We start from the raw sequence: 15,409 nt of genomic DNA, 5'->3' as shown, positions 1-15,409 counted from the left end.
ACTTTGCTAAGAGGGGAAAGAGAACACTTCACAAGATTTCCTGGTACTGCTGAAAGCCAACCAATGTCTGCTGGCTGCTAGCTGAGGTGAACAAAGTAAAATAATACCCTATGTCCCAGCTATAGATCCTCAGGTTTCTGTGTGTCAACAGTATGTGTAAAAGAGGAGCACATCCTGATTTCTGAGATTGGAGGTAGTGAAGACAGAGGTGCACACTTTTATGATAAAAGATAAGGACAGCCTTACAAGACTTTTTTGATAGCAAAAGAGTAAGTTGTTAGTGATTCTTCAGTTGTCCACTATGATGGAAGCAATCTCATTTGGTAGTGTTTTTGTTCTGATTTTTATCACTGATAAGTATGGTAAAGCTGTTCAAAATTAGAATAAAATTATGGTATTTCAGAAGCATATTATTAAAGCTTTATCAATTTGACTTTGGGATGGTTTGTGAGGAGGACCTGTGAGTCCTAGTGATCCAGAGAGCAATGCCTGACCATGTTGTAACTTAGAAGGGCTACCTTACTAAGCTTTTTAAGCAGCATTCGGCAACTCAGGAAATGTCTGCAAACTGACAGGATGGTTTCCCATTGTTCTTTCACCCTGTCACTCATCAGTCATTTTTCTAAAACACAGTTCTAGAATGTTCTTATAAAAGCATACAGAGCTTGAGCTAAAGTGCAGAAAAGGAAAAGCTTCTTGTGCCTTCAATGGGCTTCATGCAAACCCTGTTGTGAACAGTATTTGGTTTTTAGGAACAAGGATTGTAAGAGAGGGAATTTATGATCCCTGGTTGTTCTAGTAAAGATATCTTGTAGTAAGCTTTTGCTTTGGTTCAGGGGTATATTTCACATAACACTTCTTCTGTTTTCAGCTCTAAAGAGAATAACTAGTGCTCTTGTCTCTTTGCTGTGAACATACTGTGCTCATGTAGGTATGGAGGTGAAATTTTTATAGGAATTTATGAAGTTTTAGCTTTTTCCATGGAAATGCTTCCCATTTTGTTTTTGTAAAATATAAGAACAATTGGGGTTTTCTTCCTCAATGGTAAATGTTCTGGGAAGCGGGAATACAGCATACTACTTTAGTACTGAATGGGTTTCAATTGTCATGTGTGGTGTGTTTTGTGCATTGTAACAGTGAAAAGACAAAAAATTGATATCTGCTGATGTTACTATCCCTGATCTCCAGTTTGGAAAGTTTCTGCAAGTTTTTATGGCTTTAGAATCTCCTGTGGATTTATGTTAGACCATAGCAGTCAGAACTATATGAGTCTGGGTTCTATGAAGATGAGGATAAGAATATCCTTTTCTAATGTAGTTTTGCAACAACTATTGCTACTGATCAGCCTGAAATCAAGATGCAGAGTGGCTGAAAAATAATGATTCTGAATATTAGCAACAAGAAGTTAAATGTATTTATTCTGTAACAGCATTACCAGGCTGACCAGAAAGAGTAAAATAAACAAAACTTTATGTGCTTTATAGTACTGGGGAGATTTGAGCTTTGATGCAGTAATTCAGGATCATATGAGAGTCTACTAAAACTGAGCGTTAAGAATCCTCTTGCATCGTTCCAGATGGTTTAGACTTTCTTTGGAACTGATTGTCCAATGTAAAATTGTCTCCCTGTTTATTTTCAATTAATAACACTTGCAAAGGTGAAGAGAAGAATCCAGAAGAAAAGACATGAGACCAGCAAGATGTCTGTCTTGTAAAATAGTTAATATTGAAAGATTCAATTCTGGTGTATGAGCAAATAAGCACTTTGATTTACTACATATTCAAACATATGATGGCATGCAGAGAAAAGGAATCTTTCCTAGTAAGGAAAGCACTGGTTTCCTTTCAAAGTCTGCAGGGGGGGAATCCTAAGGGGTTTGCCATTGACTGTAATGGGTAAATAAAATTATAGAACCTTTCCTATGAATACACATTATTAATATAATCACCACCCCATAAAAATCAGTCTTTTGATATTCTTTAATAAGAAACTAACAGAATAGTTGTCATGGACATCTCTGTTGCTTGTCAGCTGTATGCCTTTTGCACAAACATCAGTCTACACAAGAATAATTATTTTTCTGAGTCATTGTTCTAGGGCCAAAGATATTATGCCCCCTTGGCAAAAACACACTGCTATTAATATGTGAGACCTGCTCTGAAAAATAATTTAGGCCAGTTTGAAACGATTGCTTTGTTCTTGTTTGTCTTTAAAAGTTTTTTAATTCTAAAGAGATATTGGAGGCTGGGGATTTAGAATAGATCTGACAGAACTTGTTCCCTAATTAATTTTAAAAAGTCTTGATTATCATCTTTTGGACAGTTAATTTTGAAAGCACAAGTAGCCCTACTTTACAGTCTAGATTTATTATCTGATATTTTTATTACTGAGGGATTATTAAACAGTAGATTGTTTGGGAAGTATGTTGTCTAAGCATGGCTCTTGATGTGGTGCTCTGTCATCTTCTAGGGGATAACAGATGGATTCAAGTGATCTTTACAGTTTTGTTCTCAATAGAAGCAATTCCTTTTTCTCAAGAATTTCACTAGTTTAAATCTAGCTATTCCGTTTTAGTCTTTGCTGCTGTTTGGGGTTTTCAAAAGCAGTTTCTCTATCTGGTACATGACTCCTGAAGAGCTGGAAGAAAGACACAAAAGTTCTGTCTGGTGAAAACCACATAATTTTGTGGCACCAAAACTAGGCAACTCTTATTCATTTCTTGGGCTTTTTCTAGTTTAATGTATTGTGAGCACCAAAATTAGATCCGCGTAAGAAGGCTCCATCACATGTCCACTAGACATGTTCTAATGTCTAATAAATTAAAGGTGGCTCGGTTTGTTTGGTGTTTTGGTGTTTGGTTGTTTTGTTGTGGTCTTTTTTAGTTACAGCATTTCTCTCTTCTGTCTTATTGGATGTTTTAGAAAATTTGTAAGATTGAAATTATTTTTTAACTTTTCCTCTTTTTTATTTTATTTTATTTTCTTTTTGGAAAGAGGGCACACAAAACCAATACATGACTGTATAATCCCTATTTCTGGAGTAAATGGGATTAGCAATGTATGTGTTATTCTTTGATTTCCACACTTGTCTATGCATCTACAGTAGGTAGAACAATTCATGTTTCTCCATTTCATATCCTACTAGGTTTCATACAAAAGATGTGCTGCATCAGATGTTTTCTAATAACCTAGTGGAACCATCATTAATAAGGGGAGGGCAATTATTTCTCTTCATTAAACTTCTGAGTGCTTATTTTAAAGTAATGAGGAGACCATATGCTTTATAGTCTCGCATAGCTAATGCATTTCTATTTCTGCATTTTCTGTAACATCAAAGCTCAAAATTATGGTGAAGGGTTAGAGCATATCTGTGGTCATATGGCGATTTCAGAAATGGCTGTTAAGAGGTGTTAATTAAATTCCTGGTTCTTCTAGATACGTTTTAAATTTTAAACAGATTAATGTATGTCTGGCTACTACAGGAACTTGTTAAAAATGTGTCACTGGATGTAACCTGCAGTTAAATCTCCAAGAGTTGAAAAGGTTTAAATATTCTTTGGTGTTTGTTTTATACACTGGAAATGGATTTGAAGCCAGTATCAGATCTGAGTGCCTTTATCTCAAAGGGAGTTCAGAATCTGAACCCATTTTACATGCTAATCTTAAACCTACTTTCAACCCAAACTGAAGAAAATAAACTAGGCTTAAACACAAAGGCTTGGGGTTTATTTGGTTTGTTTTCTTCTTACAGCAGGCCACTTAAATGTAATTCAATAGAGGTGGGGGAAAAAGCTTGGTATACTATCATGAATTCCATTGAAAAGTGTCATGGTTTAAGCCCAGCCGGCAACTTGGAACCACGCAGCCGCTCGCTCACTCCCCCCCTTTTCCTTCCTCCCCCCGCTCCCGGAGGGATGGGGAGGAGAATCGAAGGAATGTAACTCCCACGGGTTGAGATAACAGCTCTCCAGTAACTAAGGTATAATACAAACCACTACTGCTACCAGTAATAATGATAAGAGGAATAACAAGGGAAAAGGACACAACCGCTCACCACCCGCCGATCGATACCCAGCCCGACCCGAGCAGCGATCTGGGCCTTCCGGGTAACTCCCCCCAGTTTCTATACTGGGCATGACGTGCTGTGGTATGAAATCCCCCTTTGGCCAGTTTGGGTCAGGTGTCCTGCCTCTGCTTCCTCCTGGCTTCCCCTCCTCTCTGGCAAAGCATGAGACTGAGAAAGTCCTTGGTCAGAGTAAACATTACTGAGCAACAACTAAAAACATCGGTGTTATCAGCATTGTTCCCAGACTGAAAGTCAAAAACACAGCCCTGCACCAGCTACTAAGAAGGCGAAAAAATGACTGCTGTAGCTGAACCCAGGACAAAAAGGAACTTCATTCCAAAGGGTTACAAAACACCTTAAATACATCAAAAGATGTATTTGTTTCCTATCACACATTCTTCCTGATGAATTCTATGGTTTCCTCCATTCATAGTGCATTATTATGACTCTGAATGTTTGGGAATGTTTACTTGTGCATCAGTAACTCCTTGATTTTGTGAATTGTCTGCTGCTAAATGAGAGTGCTAAGGAATGAGCTTGAGCACTAGACCTCCTCTTGTTTGTCTGTGCTGTTATAATGCTAATCTGTACCTCAGCTGTCTTTTGGAGACCTTCAACTAGCTCTCTCCAGGACAAAGGGACAGTGTGACAGGTCTCCTCCAGAATCCAAGCATCGTTTTCTCCATTATGCCAACAGGCTTTACATCTTTCACATGATCTCATATTTATATCAAAGCACGCATTAAAACCTTTAGTTTTGTGTAGTTGTATGCATAAAGTCATGCTGCACTGGAAGCCTCCAATACAGCACTTACATTATTTCTGGCATTCATAAGTAGAAAAAGAGATCAAGGACAAAATACCATCTAATATGTGACCTAAGTCTCTGCTCTGTAAAGTTTCTCCCCTGATAAATCAGTTAAGCTGTTGTAGCTGTATTTTGTCATGTTATTGCAAAATGGATGGATAAGTGAACGAAAGAGTTCAGAATGCTATAGAAGAAAAGATTTATTAGTGTAATAGCACATTGAATCTACAAATAGGAAGGCTTAATCTCATATTGCTCTATTCATGCTCTGTGACTATGCTCTGTTCTACAGAGAACTCATGGATTTCTTGGAGGAGAATTGGGAATTTAATAGTTTAATTAAAAATAATAGCAAAAAATGAAAATAAATATAACTTTTTTTAAAGTCTAAAATAATCTGTGGAAAGAGATTCATATTAGTAGACTTCAAACAAATTCAATAAATGCTTTGAAATTTAAGTAGGTCTAATATTATCCTTTAAGCTGCTCACAAATTGATGATCTGTAACTTGACAACTTTAAAGTTGAAAGCAAACTTGGGCTTTCAGTAGTTTACAGTGTTCGGAGACTTCCAGCACTTCCATACTGCACACTGCATTATTGCCCTGCCTTTCAAAAAAACTTGGTGGGTCGTGGTTGGTGTTTTTGTCTTATTTTTTACAATTATCTGAACTCAGATTCTATTATCACTGACAGTAGCTAAACTGCAGAGCCTTGGCCTTCTTAAACTTGAGCTTTAAAAGCCACAGGGCTTTTAAGGGTGAGCAGAGTTTCCAAAGAGTACAGAGAGAGTCCAGGAGAGAATCCTCACCAGAGAATATATCTTCTATGTGTAGTCTGCATAAACTTCCTTGTCCTGTGAATCACAAGTGTCACTATCTCATGCCGATGTTTTGTACTAGCGTGCTATGTGAAAATATTTTAACCCTGTAAGATGTAGTTCTCCAAAATAATTTATCCTTTGTTGGGTCATGATACAGTTCCCATGGCACTTTTCAGAAATGATTGATGATAAATGACTCAACTTTAAGAGAATTTCAACATGCTTTTGTATTTGCAATGTGTCGTTCTCCTGTTATGACAAAGAGCTCTAGTGTGTAGCTGAAACTGAAAATGGGAGTTGTCATTCCTTGATATAATTTTAAGTAGCTGTTAAACCAACTAACCCTGAGGTTCTTGCACTTGTTTTAAGCAGGTTACTTGCCTGCAAAGAAGGAAAACATATGGTAGAGAGAGTCAGTCAATAGTTTACTGGTAACCTAGTTAATAAGCAAGCACTAATGAACCATAGCTGGTACATTTTAGCAGGCTGTATATATCCCTCCTGAAGTGTTCTCCTTGAATCTTGGTTATGTGTGGAGTCTAAAGGCTGATGGCTATTCTTCCCTAGGTAGAGTGTCACGAGAAGACTTTTTAGTCTCTCCAGTTCTGACAAGGAGGTGTTATATCTGATGGTAGTGTCACCTTGTTCACATGTAGGCTCCCTGGAGCTTCAGGTATGCCTTTACAACCACAGTTGGCTTACCTGCTCGTTTTTCTTTAGTCTGCAACTTTCTGTTATCTCTGAGTTTTACTGTACATTCTAACTAAAGCATTGTCATTTATTGTGTATTTCCTGCTCTACTAACCTCTGGCTAAATTGTTAGGTTGTGTTTTACACAGTGTTAGAGAAATTTTTACTGTATGTATAATCTTATTTACTTACACAATGCATACATCCTCATAGATGCAGACCCTGACCATATATCTTGGTGTCTAATCAAAGGCATTTTAACTGAATTATGGTCCTGTTGTCTTGGGGTTTTGACCAAAGTTTGTCATCTGAGTGAAGGGGCCCTCAGGCAATCAGTTCCTGAGCTACACAGTACATTGTTTTTTTTACTGTAAACGTGTGGGGCATGAGTTTAGCAAGTCAGCTCTGTTTTGAGGACTGATTTGATACTTTTAACATGCTTTGAGATCCTTAGGTGCAGTAATATAATGAATTGATAACATTTCTGTAGTTTGAATTTATCTTCCTTGCATTACTCTTCATGTAAGGAAGAGGAAAAGACCAGTGCCTATAGCTTCGTCTGTATTTATATATCTGAGCTGGTGAAACTTCATTTAAAAACATTTCACTTCACATCAAATAGAAAAAGATCCATTTGCAGCTGCTTTCGTATTCATTCAGTCACTTTTGCAAAATTTAATTATGTGCTTTCTGAAATGGAAGTAAGTGGCAATTTTCTTAATGCAGTTAGCACCGTACATACTTAATATTATAATAATACTGATTTATACTCTTCTCATGTCTCTCGAACTATTGTTTAACATTCAAAAATATCTTCTAACATTTGCTGGAATGAAAAAGGTGTCTAAATACAAATATGTGTATAGGTATTAAGATGCAGTTTCTGAATGTAGCTATTTTGTTCTATAATTACTTGCAAGAATCTTTCAATGACTCTAAATGGAGAATGAAATTCAACTCCATCTACATATCATTACAAGGTAAGGATAAGTTTGTAAAGCATTAAGTGAGGTGCTAATCAACTCTTCTAAAACTGAAGAGGAATTAAATGATTGAAATCCGATGGGAGGTATTTCCAGCCCTAATCAGGCAGTTTAATGGAGCTGTGCACATTGTGCCAAATGTATCCTTTTAGCAGCTGAATTAAGTGGTTTTGATTTTGACCAGCAGTTCTTTAAAGAATAAGGAATTACCAGGAATACCTGCTCTGTTCTTGAACTGTGTTAATAAGTTAGTATATACTGTAGAATTGTGGTGAGGTTGCATGAAGTACTGGGACTTGCATTGCTCATTGAAGGATCAATATACAAAAATCAACTTTCCTTTGAAGACTCTAATGTTTCATTAGAGAATCCTGCTCCACTGTGGACTATGGAAGAATGCCATGAAAGCACTAAATTAAATTAACCAAGTGTCAGGGTAAAATATCATCTAAAAATATCATACTAAGAGAAAGTGAGTTGGTATCAATGCATCAAATTAATTAAGATAAGGTGAATTATACTTAAAATACCATCAAAGCCTTACAATTTCTCAGAAATAATATTGAAACTTACTAAGCAGGGTTCAATCAATCTCGATGTCAAATGGTACATACAGGTTCCACTCAAGCAGACTGGGAGAACACTTTTACTAAATGGTGATATTTGAACAAACTGTTCTAATGCCAGTACTAATTGGGATAATACCAATAAATTCATTCACACTATTGCTGATTGGTTTTCTCTCAACTTCTACACTTTCAATAACTCTAGAATGACTCTACTTCTTCCTAAAGCAGTGTTTAGTAACTGTGCAAGACCACAGGAGTCTGTTGGCTTTTAGCTTTTATATATCAACAGGGACTTTGATAGTATATATATAAACTGTTCCTGTTGCATGAATAAATTTTCTGTGTGTGCCATCTGCTGGACCCTGCTCAGAGTGCAATTTTAACTCCTAGCTCTTTCAATTGTATTTGTATCTAAATACACTTACCTGCAACTCGAGAGATTATTACAAAGATGAACAGTATAACATCTCACTTCATCTGCTGTACAGTTTTTTTGAGTGACTGTAGTTCACAATGTATAATTCTAAAGAAGACAACTCTGGATTTTGTTTTTAATGCATTGATGCATTTGAATAGAATTATTGCTAAAGTAGTATAGATCTGTAGAATTGAGTGCTTGTCTATATCGTAAAATTAAAGATCTGTGTTTGAAAACATTGAAATTATAACAGTATGCAAAACCGGAACTTTTATAAATAGATACCATAAAGTTTAAGGCTTACAATAATAGTAGATAGGTAATGTTATTTTGAGCCTTAACTGTATTAACCTTGCAAAGTCCTGGGTAACTGTCTTTTTAAAGTGAGTATGTCAACAGCAAATTCCAGTTTTAGAGAAAGATTTTATTTCACCATAGATCAGAGCAGATTTGGCCCAACATATTAACTGTTTTTCTCTAGCCAACAGGAATACATTCCTTTCTACTGTAAAACTTTAATTGGAATTTTCTTTTAAAGAATTTAATTTAATGGGATATTAACTGAGGCTATAACACTGGATCATATTGGAGAATGCAGAAAGTGAACAATCTAATAAAGTGACAATTGTTTATTAATGCTTAAAAATTACTAATAGAGGAAAATGTTTTCACTGGGAGAGTATCATGACCGGTTACTGTCTGAGAAATGTGTCCTTCTTCTGTTGCTATGTCAGGGTTCCTGTGGGATTTTTTGTTTTGTTTGTTTTTTTCGTTTTTAGTGTGCCATTTACTACCTTCCAGTTTTGTCACTCGGCCAAATACAAGAATTATCACTCTGTAAGCTTTCATTTGAAAGTGAAATAAGTTAGTTATACAGATATAAATTATACATATATTAGATACAAATTGAATGGATCGTGCCATCATGATATGAGTAGAAAGAAATGAAATTTACTTTGAACTATGTAGTAAGTTTATGTCTTTGGTTTTATTTTTTCATTACGTAAGATACTTTTTGTTTTCCTTCACAAATAGCTGAGCCCTTTGTATTATCAAGCCAAGCTTTTTTGTTACATCTACAAATCCCTATTATCTTAAGAATTACCAAAACTTTCTCTTCCTTCTTCTCTTCTTTCAAAGCTTCAAAAAAGTGCATTCCTAGGCAAACAGTCTTGTATGAACTTAAATTACTTCTGTTTCTACTTTCCTACCATTATTAAAAATCTGCAATACCATATCCCCCGACAGCAGTGGTAAATTTGATTTTGAAATATCCCAGGTTTCATCATCATGTCTAATACTTCAATAATCATTTCATGCATGCGTACACACACATTTAAATACTTCTTGTGATTCTTAGGTTGGGAAGACACACGGAAGCATGATTTAAAACTTGGTTTTGTGATTACAACTTTTATTTGATGATTAGATTATTTTCTAACAACATCCACGTTTATGTGCTGTGAGCAGCCCATAATCACAGTGATGTATAAAACATAGTCATCAGGTTTGGTCTATGTTGATGTATTGAAGAGTAATGGAATAGTCACTTGATGATAGTAGATGTGGTTTTAAAAGTCACCTAAATTTTTACAGTACCTGGTAATAAGTAGAGCTCTGTATTGTGCAATGGCATATATACACTGAAAAGATTTAAGCTGTTTGTATCCACATGGCAAGTTTTGAAACAGTGCTTCACCAATTGCAGTTCTCAAACGTATGTTAAGTACGTGAGGAGTGGAAATGGACCTTATCGTGCAAAGATTCATGCAAACAGACCACTGTATAACAGCCATAATACAGCTTTGGAGAACAGGGCTCAGATTAGTTTACGGCTCAAATTAGCTAACAGCTCGGATTAACGGGTCTATTGTCCAAATGTAGACAAAATTAAGTACTGTAGAAATTTGTGGACCAGAAACACTATGTGCAAAGCATATCAGAAAGAATGTACTTAAAATACAATGGGAAATAATTCTGCAGGCTTGCTTACAAAAAATAAAAAATGATACTGGTTTATTTCTTCTGAAGAATAATTATGGTAATCATGTTTCTGAAATTCCAGCCTACAAATTCAACAATATATAATACATTAAAGGAATCAGAGCAGCATGCATTTTCCATATATCTACATGATTTTGTATAATTATTTCAAAATTTGAATGATAAAAGTAATTTATTAATTCCAACCTTGTGAAAAAACTTACTCAGGGAGAGACCTATAATTAAGAGATGGAAAATCAGAGAGTAAATTATCACTATGAAAATGCTTTTCTGTGAGAAATAAACAAAGATACATACTGTGTATAAAAGAGTAGTTTATTCCCAAGAAAAAAAAGACCCTTCAGTGAATTTCTTTTTAAAGTTCTTGTACAAATGAGAAGTGCACGTCCAGTGATTTACCCTTTTTGGTGGTTTATGGTACAGAATGAATAAGAATGAGATTTAACCTTTTCTTTTTTTGAGGGGGGTGGAGGGTAGCGAGTTCTGTTTGGGCTTTTTTTGTGTTTGTTTTTTCTTCTCCCAATTTCCTAGTTTAAAGGCTATGGAGATGGTAGAAGTAGAAGTTACATTAGATATTCCAAAGGTTTATGCCACTATGGCACTGAGGTGAGGTGGGAATTTTCTACAATTAACCAGATGAGGTGGAACTGAGTGTTGCCCCCACCGTGGCTCCTGTGTAAAACTAGCGGTAATGTCACATATTCATCATCTTATTCTCAGATGGTCTTTACCAAGATGTTTACAGATAGCCTCTTGCATATTCTATAGCACAATGTTGGCTTTTGAAAACAGTTATCTTGACTATCATTATTACCCAGCACTCTGAAAATTATCACCATCAGTAAAATTTATCTGACACTGTAAGTCTTTGGTATCAAGCAGCATGGTACAACAGCAAAACATAGTGAAGAAAAATGTTTGAATGACTTATTGTGCAAACATTTTTTATAACTTAGATATGTCCTAAATATTCTAAGCTGTTTCATAGTCTTAAAATCAACTTTGATATTATTCATACAGATGTTTTCAAAAATAGATAATTAGAGCTTTTGCAATAGTCAAATACCGCTAGATCCAGCTTTGGGGAGTTGGGGAGAGAGGGACACATGTAGTCCTGGGATTAAACACATCAGGCATGTACTTTTGTTGACCCCCAAATATTTGAACTTGCACGGTTTGAAAAGTAAAGCATAACGCCATCTGAACTTGATGGTTTTAAAAAGTAGCCAGGAATCCTGCATATATTGTGGCATCACCTAGCAACAGGACTATTTCGTGATTTTAGTCTGTCTTTATTACTTTGAAGTTGTGGCCAGAACCTGGTTCTGCTGTACAGGCAGAACAAGTTCTCAGCTGTAGTTGTAGCCATTTAGGGGCAACAAAATGTTTTATTCTGTATCTTTAGCTAGGAATGATGTGTATTTCTTAGTTGCTGTGACTGAGAAAGCCCTGTAAAGTAAAGCTGATCTGTTTTAGTCACCCTGGTTCTTGTTCTTGTTCCTTCTTGGTGTGAAAACCATCTCCAGCAGTGGTTGCCTTTCTATTGGGTGCATGGATAAGTCATTGTTTTTCTGGATGTTGTTCAGGCCTCTTCCTTTCATTGTCTGCACTCTGCACCGTCTCAGAAGAGTCACCAGAATTGCTTTCATCATTACCATGGCAATAAACTTTCCTACACAGCCCCGAGGGCCAAAACCAAAGGGTTGGAAATAGCGTGAAGGAACCTGCACAGAATAACATGAGGAATAAACTTTAAGACAATTTTTTCTTCATAAAACTAGTGAAAATTATGATTTAAATTTGTAATACATTAATTCTGAAAAACTTGTGGAAAGAATCTCTTAAGAGCAATTACTTTATGATACACTTTACACTGAAAAGCCCTCCCACCCAAGTCAGATTGAAGTAGAATGCCTAGAGAAGGTATACCATTTGAAATGCTAAGATAGCAGTGAATGTAGGGTTAAGCAATTAAATTCTGCTGTGAAATAGTGAAGCTTTTTGCTCTTCAACCCATATTAAAGTTCATTAAAAACATTTTTCAGAAAATTTTCATTACAGAGCTCGTAAGTATATGAGAAACAGGCTGATGCCTTGTCTAAAGATAATCATAAAGCCATGAACCTACTATAGTTGTCATTGAAAAGCTAGTGTTCCTGAGAATTAATTTGTCATAAAATGTAATGGTGAAAATTTTATTTGATACCTAATAGAGAATTCTTATAAAATTATTATCTCCTGTCCTATCAACTGAAATGTGAATTGCGGGATTCCCAGAACTGTTGAAGAATGTACAGCCAGTTTCTCCTATTTTGTTGCCATTGAGTAATCAGTTATCCAAAGCAGCCAATGGCCTGAATAACGCTGCTAATGAGGTGCAAAGATACTTGTTATGAGTAAGAAAAAGCAAATCTGGCAACAAATAAATAATTTTCTTCATCTATGTAGTTTTCTTTTAAAAAAGTAAGATATTGGCTGTCTTCTCACTTCCTATTTAACCAAAGAATAGAAAAGCTTGTTTTATATCAAATTATCTAGAAAAAAGTGTCCTTTTTCTTATTTTCAGACTGAAAAATGTTCTCCCTTTGGAGTTTTTCAAATAAACTGAGCTGTACTTTTTAAAAATGATAGGTAAATACAAGTGTTTATAATCCAGAGCAAGTACAGCAGCTGGCAGTACAGCACAATGGCAATGCACAGCCTGGGAAAACGGAAAAATGTTTGGATTCTAACAATGCCATCTTATCATAAATAATGGTGTGGATTGCTATTCACTTAGAAAACTCTGTGAAAATTGTGCCTGCTAGAATAATTATGTGGCAAAGAGAATGCATCAAGTCAGATAGAAAATGTGTGGTTAAACATTTGGTCAAGGGGAAATATTTTTAGTAGCAAAATGTACTTACAAAACGAGCAAGAAATCCATTTTGATAAAAATACTTAGAATGAAAATAATGTGTATCAAAATGGAAACAGTTCACAGTGAGCAGTGATTTCAACAAACTTAATCACTCTTTTCTTGAATTTTCTGGTATGACTTTGTTCTTGATCTCTTTTCAATACTGAGCAGAGTTTGCTGTGGGTAATCACACAGCAGTTTAGAAATGTTAACCAGGTTCAGTGCTCATTTCTGTGAGTGGCATACATGGTGCTCCAGGATTTTTGGTAGGATTGCACATAGGTGAAAATTCACATATTGCTTTTGATACAGGACTCAGTAATGAAGACTAAAGAAAATTCTCATGTTTTGGAGAGTTAGAATATAACTTAAGTTGGAATGCTGTGCTGAGCTGGGATTGAGTCACTCAATGTCTGCCATGCTGAGTTGGTTCAATTTAGGATTTTAATATTGATCTATAAAATATGTTTATTTTTATTTAGGAATTAAAAAAAATGGGTGCTAGATTCTCACTCTCTCAGGAATTACTATACTGCTTCATTTCTCCAGAGAATCCTCACATGGCTTCAGTGTTTTGTGCTACTTGCATGGCTCTAGCTACTGAAAGCCTCTTTATTTTGTTTAGTGTTAGGGGATATAATGGGAACTATGTGCATCTTTGAGAAATTTAATCAATTTCAATTAAAATTAAGATGTTTGGGAAAACTTTGGTTTTGATATCATAATTATTTTTTAATGAAAAGGCACTTTGATAGGAAATTATCTGCCCAGCTTCAATAATGATGATGCACAGCTAACTAGGCACCTAGGCAAAGGGCAAGCAGCCTTATGGTCACAAAGTTCTTGATCAAAATAAGAGGAAGAGACATTGCCAATAAATAACACCCAATTTTCTGTAAGAAATAAGACAGGAAACTTACATTTTTCTCAAAATTTTCAAGAGAAAACTCATTTGGCTTTGGGAAGAATTCAAGCTTATGCATGCGTCCAATGTTGAGAATAATGTTTGTCCCCTTTTTCACGGGATAGCCATCAATTACATCATCTTGTAAAGCTTTTCGCATGATCAAGTCCACGACTGGCTGGTACCTCATGCTCTCGTAAATAAAATTCTCCACAACTTTTAAGTTTGGCATGTCATCACTCTGTATGTCTCTGTCACCTTGTGGAATAAAACAGGTGGTGAAGTTGGTTAGGAACTTAATACCTTCATTGTACAAGTACAAAACATTTTTGGAAGAGTCTCCGGTCCGGAACGGTAGGAGGATCCGACAGCTTCTGACAAGTTTTGTGTAGCCTTATGTATTTTGGAAATCTGGTATATTGTTCATCAGCATAAAACCCCAGTTTATTAATTTATGATCTTCTCACCTTGTTAAGACCAGTCTTTGTTTTGCTTTCTTGTCAATGATGAAACTCTGAAAGTCCTTCCCTGACTTTTGTATGACTGAGAGCAACAAGACACAACAAAGAAAACTTCTGAGAGTTGACAGCAAAACGGATCTGGGAATACTCTGCAGATAGGAGATAACTGTATCATGACCTCAGATTTTCATCATGTGGTTGAGTTTGTTCGGATGTACAGCAAGGTCCTAGTGTGGCCTGACCATTTCAGCTACCATGAGTAACTTCCTCCCAGCTTGATCCCATCAGCAGCAGCATCAGTGCCACGATGGACTGCCAGTGGGAGCCTTACTTTAACTTTTAAGCCACAAGCAGTTCAAGAACTACAGGATAGTTTACCTACAGTGGTAGGTTTCCAGTATAAAAGGCAGCTTTGCTACCCCAGTTGGTCTTTTGCTTAAGGAAACATGCTACTGGTTTAGAAATCAAAGCTACCAAAAAGAAATAGGAAAGATGAGTACTTAACTCTGATGAAGGCAATAAAAGAAAGTTTATTAAAAGTACCTTGGAAAAAGAGTAAAGGAATTGTTATATGTTTTCCAGTGTTTAACTGACCAGAAGTAAATCTTGAGTAAGAGTGAATGAAATTAGATTCTGTATCAGTCCAGTCCAGGCTTTGAATGAGGTATAGAGAAGAGGAAGAATCAAAATCTGGAATATCTTGATTGTGTTTTGAATAGTTAGTAATCAGTACTTGGAGCAGACCAGTTTGATATAAAAATGGATGACAGCAGAATATAATTTAA

General features: G+C 35.8%; 1 protein-coding gene across 2 annotated transcripts in view; it reads right to left on the bottom strand.

The window, feature by feature from the left end:
* Nucleotides 1-11,566: 11,566 nt before the first annotated feature.
* The window catches only part of LOC104404179 (aromatase), a 21,874-nt gene continuing 18,031 nt past the window's right edge, over nt 11,567-15,409 (bottom strand). For both annotated transcript variants that reach the window (XM_010012658.1, XM_010012584.1), the window contains 2 exons: nt 14,180-14,421; nt 11,567-12,084 (listed from right to left, as the gene is read on the bottom strand). In XM_010012658.1, the coding sequence (XP_010010960.1) occupies nt 11,833-12,084; nt 14,180-14,421 (494 nt within the window). In that variant the 3' untranslated portion in view covers nt 11,567-11,832. The remainder of the gene's footprint in view (nt 12,085-14,179; nt 14,422-15,409) is intronic.

The sequence above is a fragment of the Nestor notabilis genome, unplaced genomic scaffold (genome assembly GCF_000696875.1).
Source record: "Nestor notabilis isolate BGI_N333 unplaced genomic scaffold, ASM69687v1 scaffold6870, whole genome shotgun sequence".
Lineage (NCBI taxonomy): Eukaryota > Metazoa > Chordata > Aves > Psittaciformes > Psittacidae > Nestor > Nestor notabilis.
This window is presented reverse-complemented; position numbering and strand designations above follow the sequence as displayed.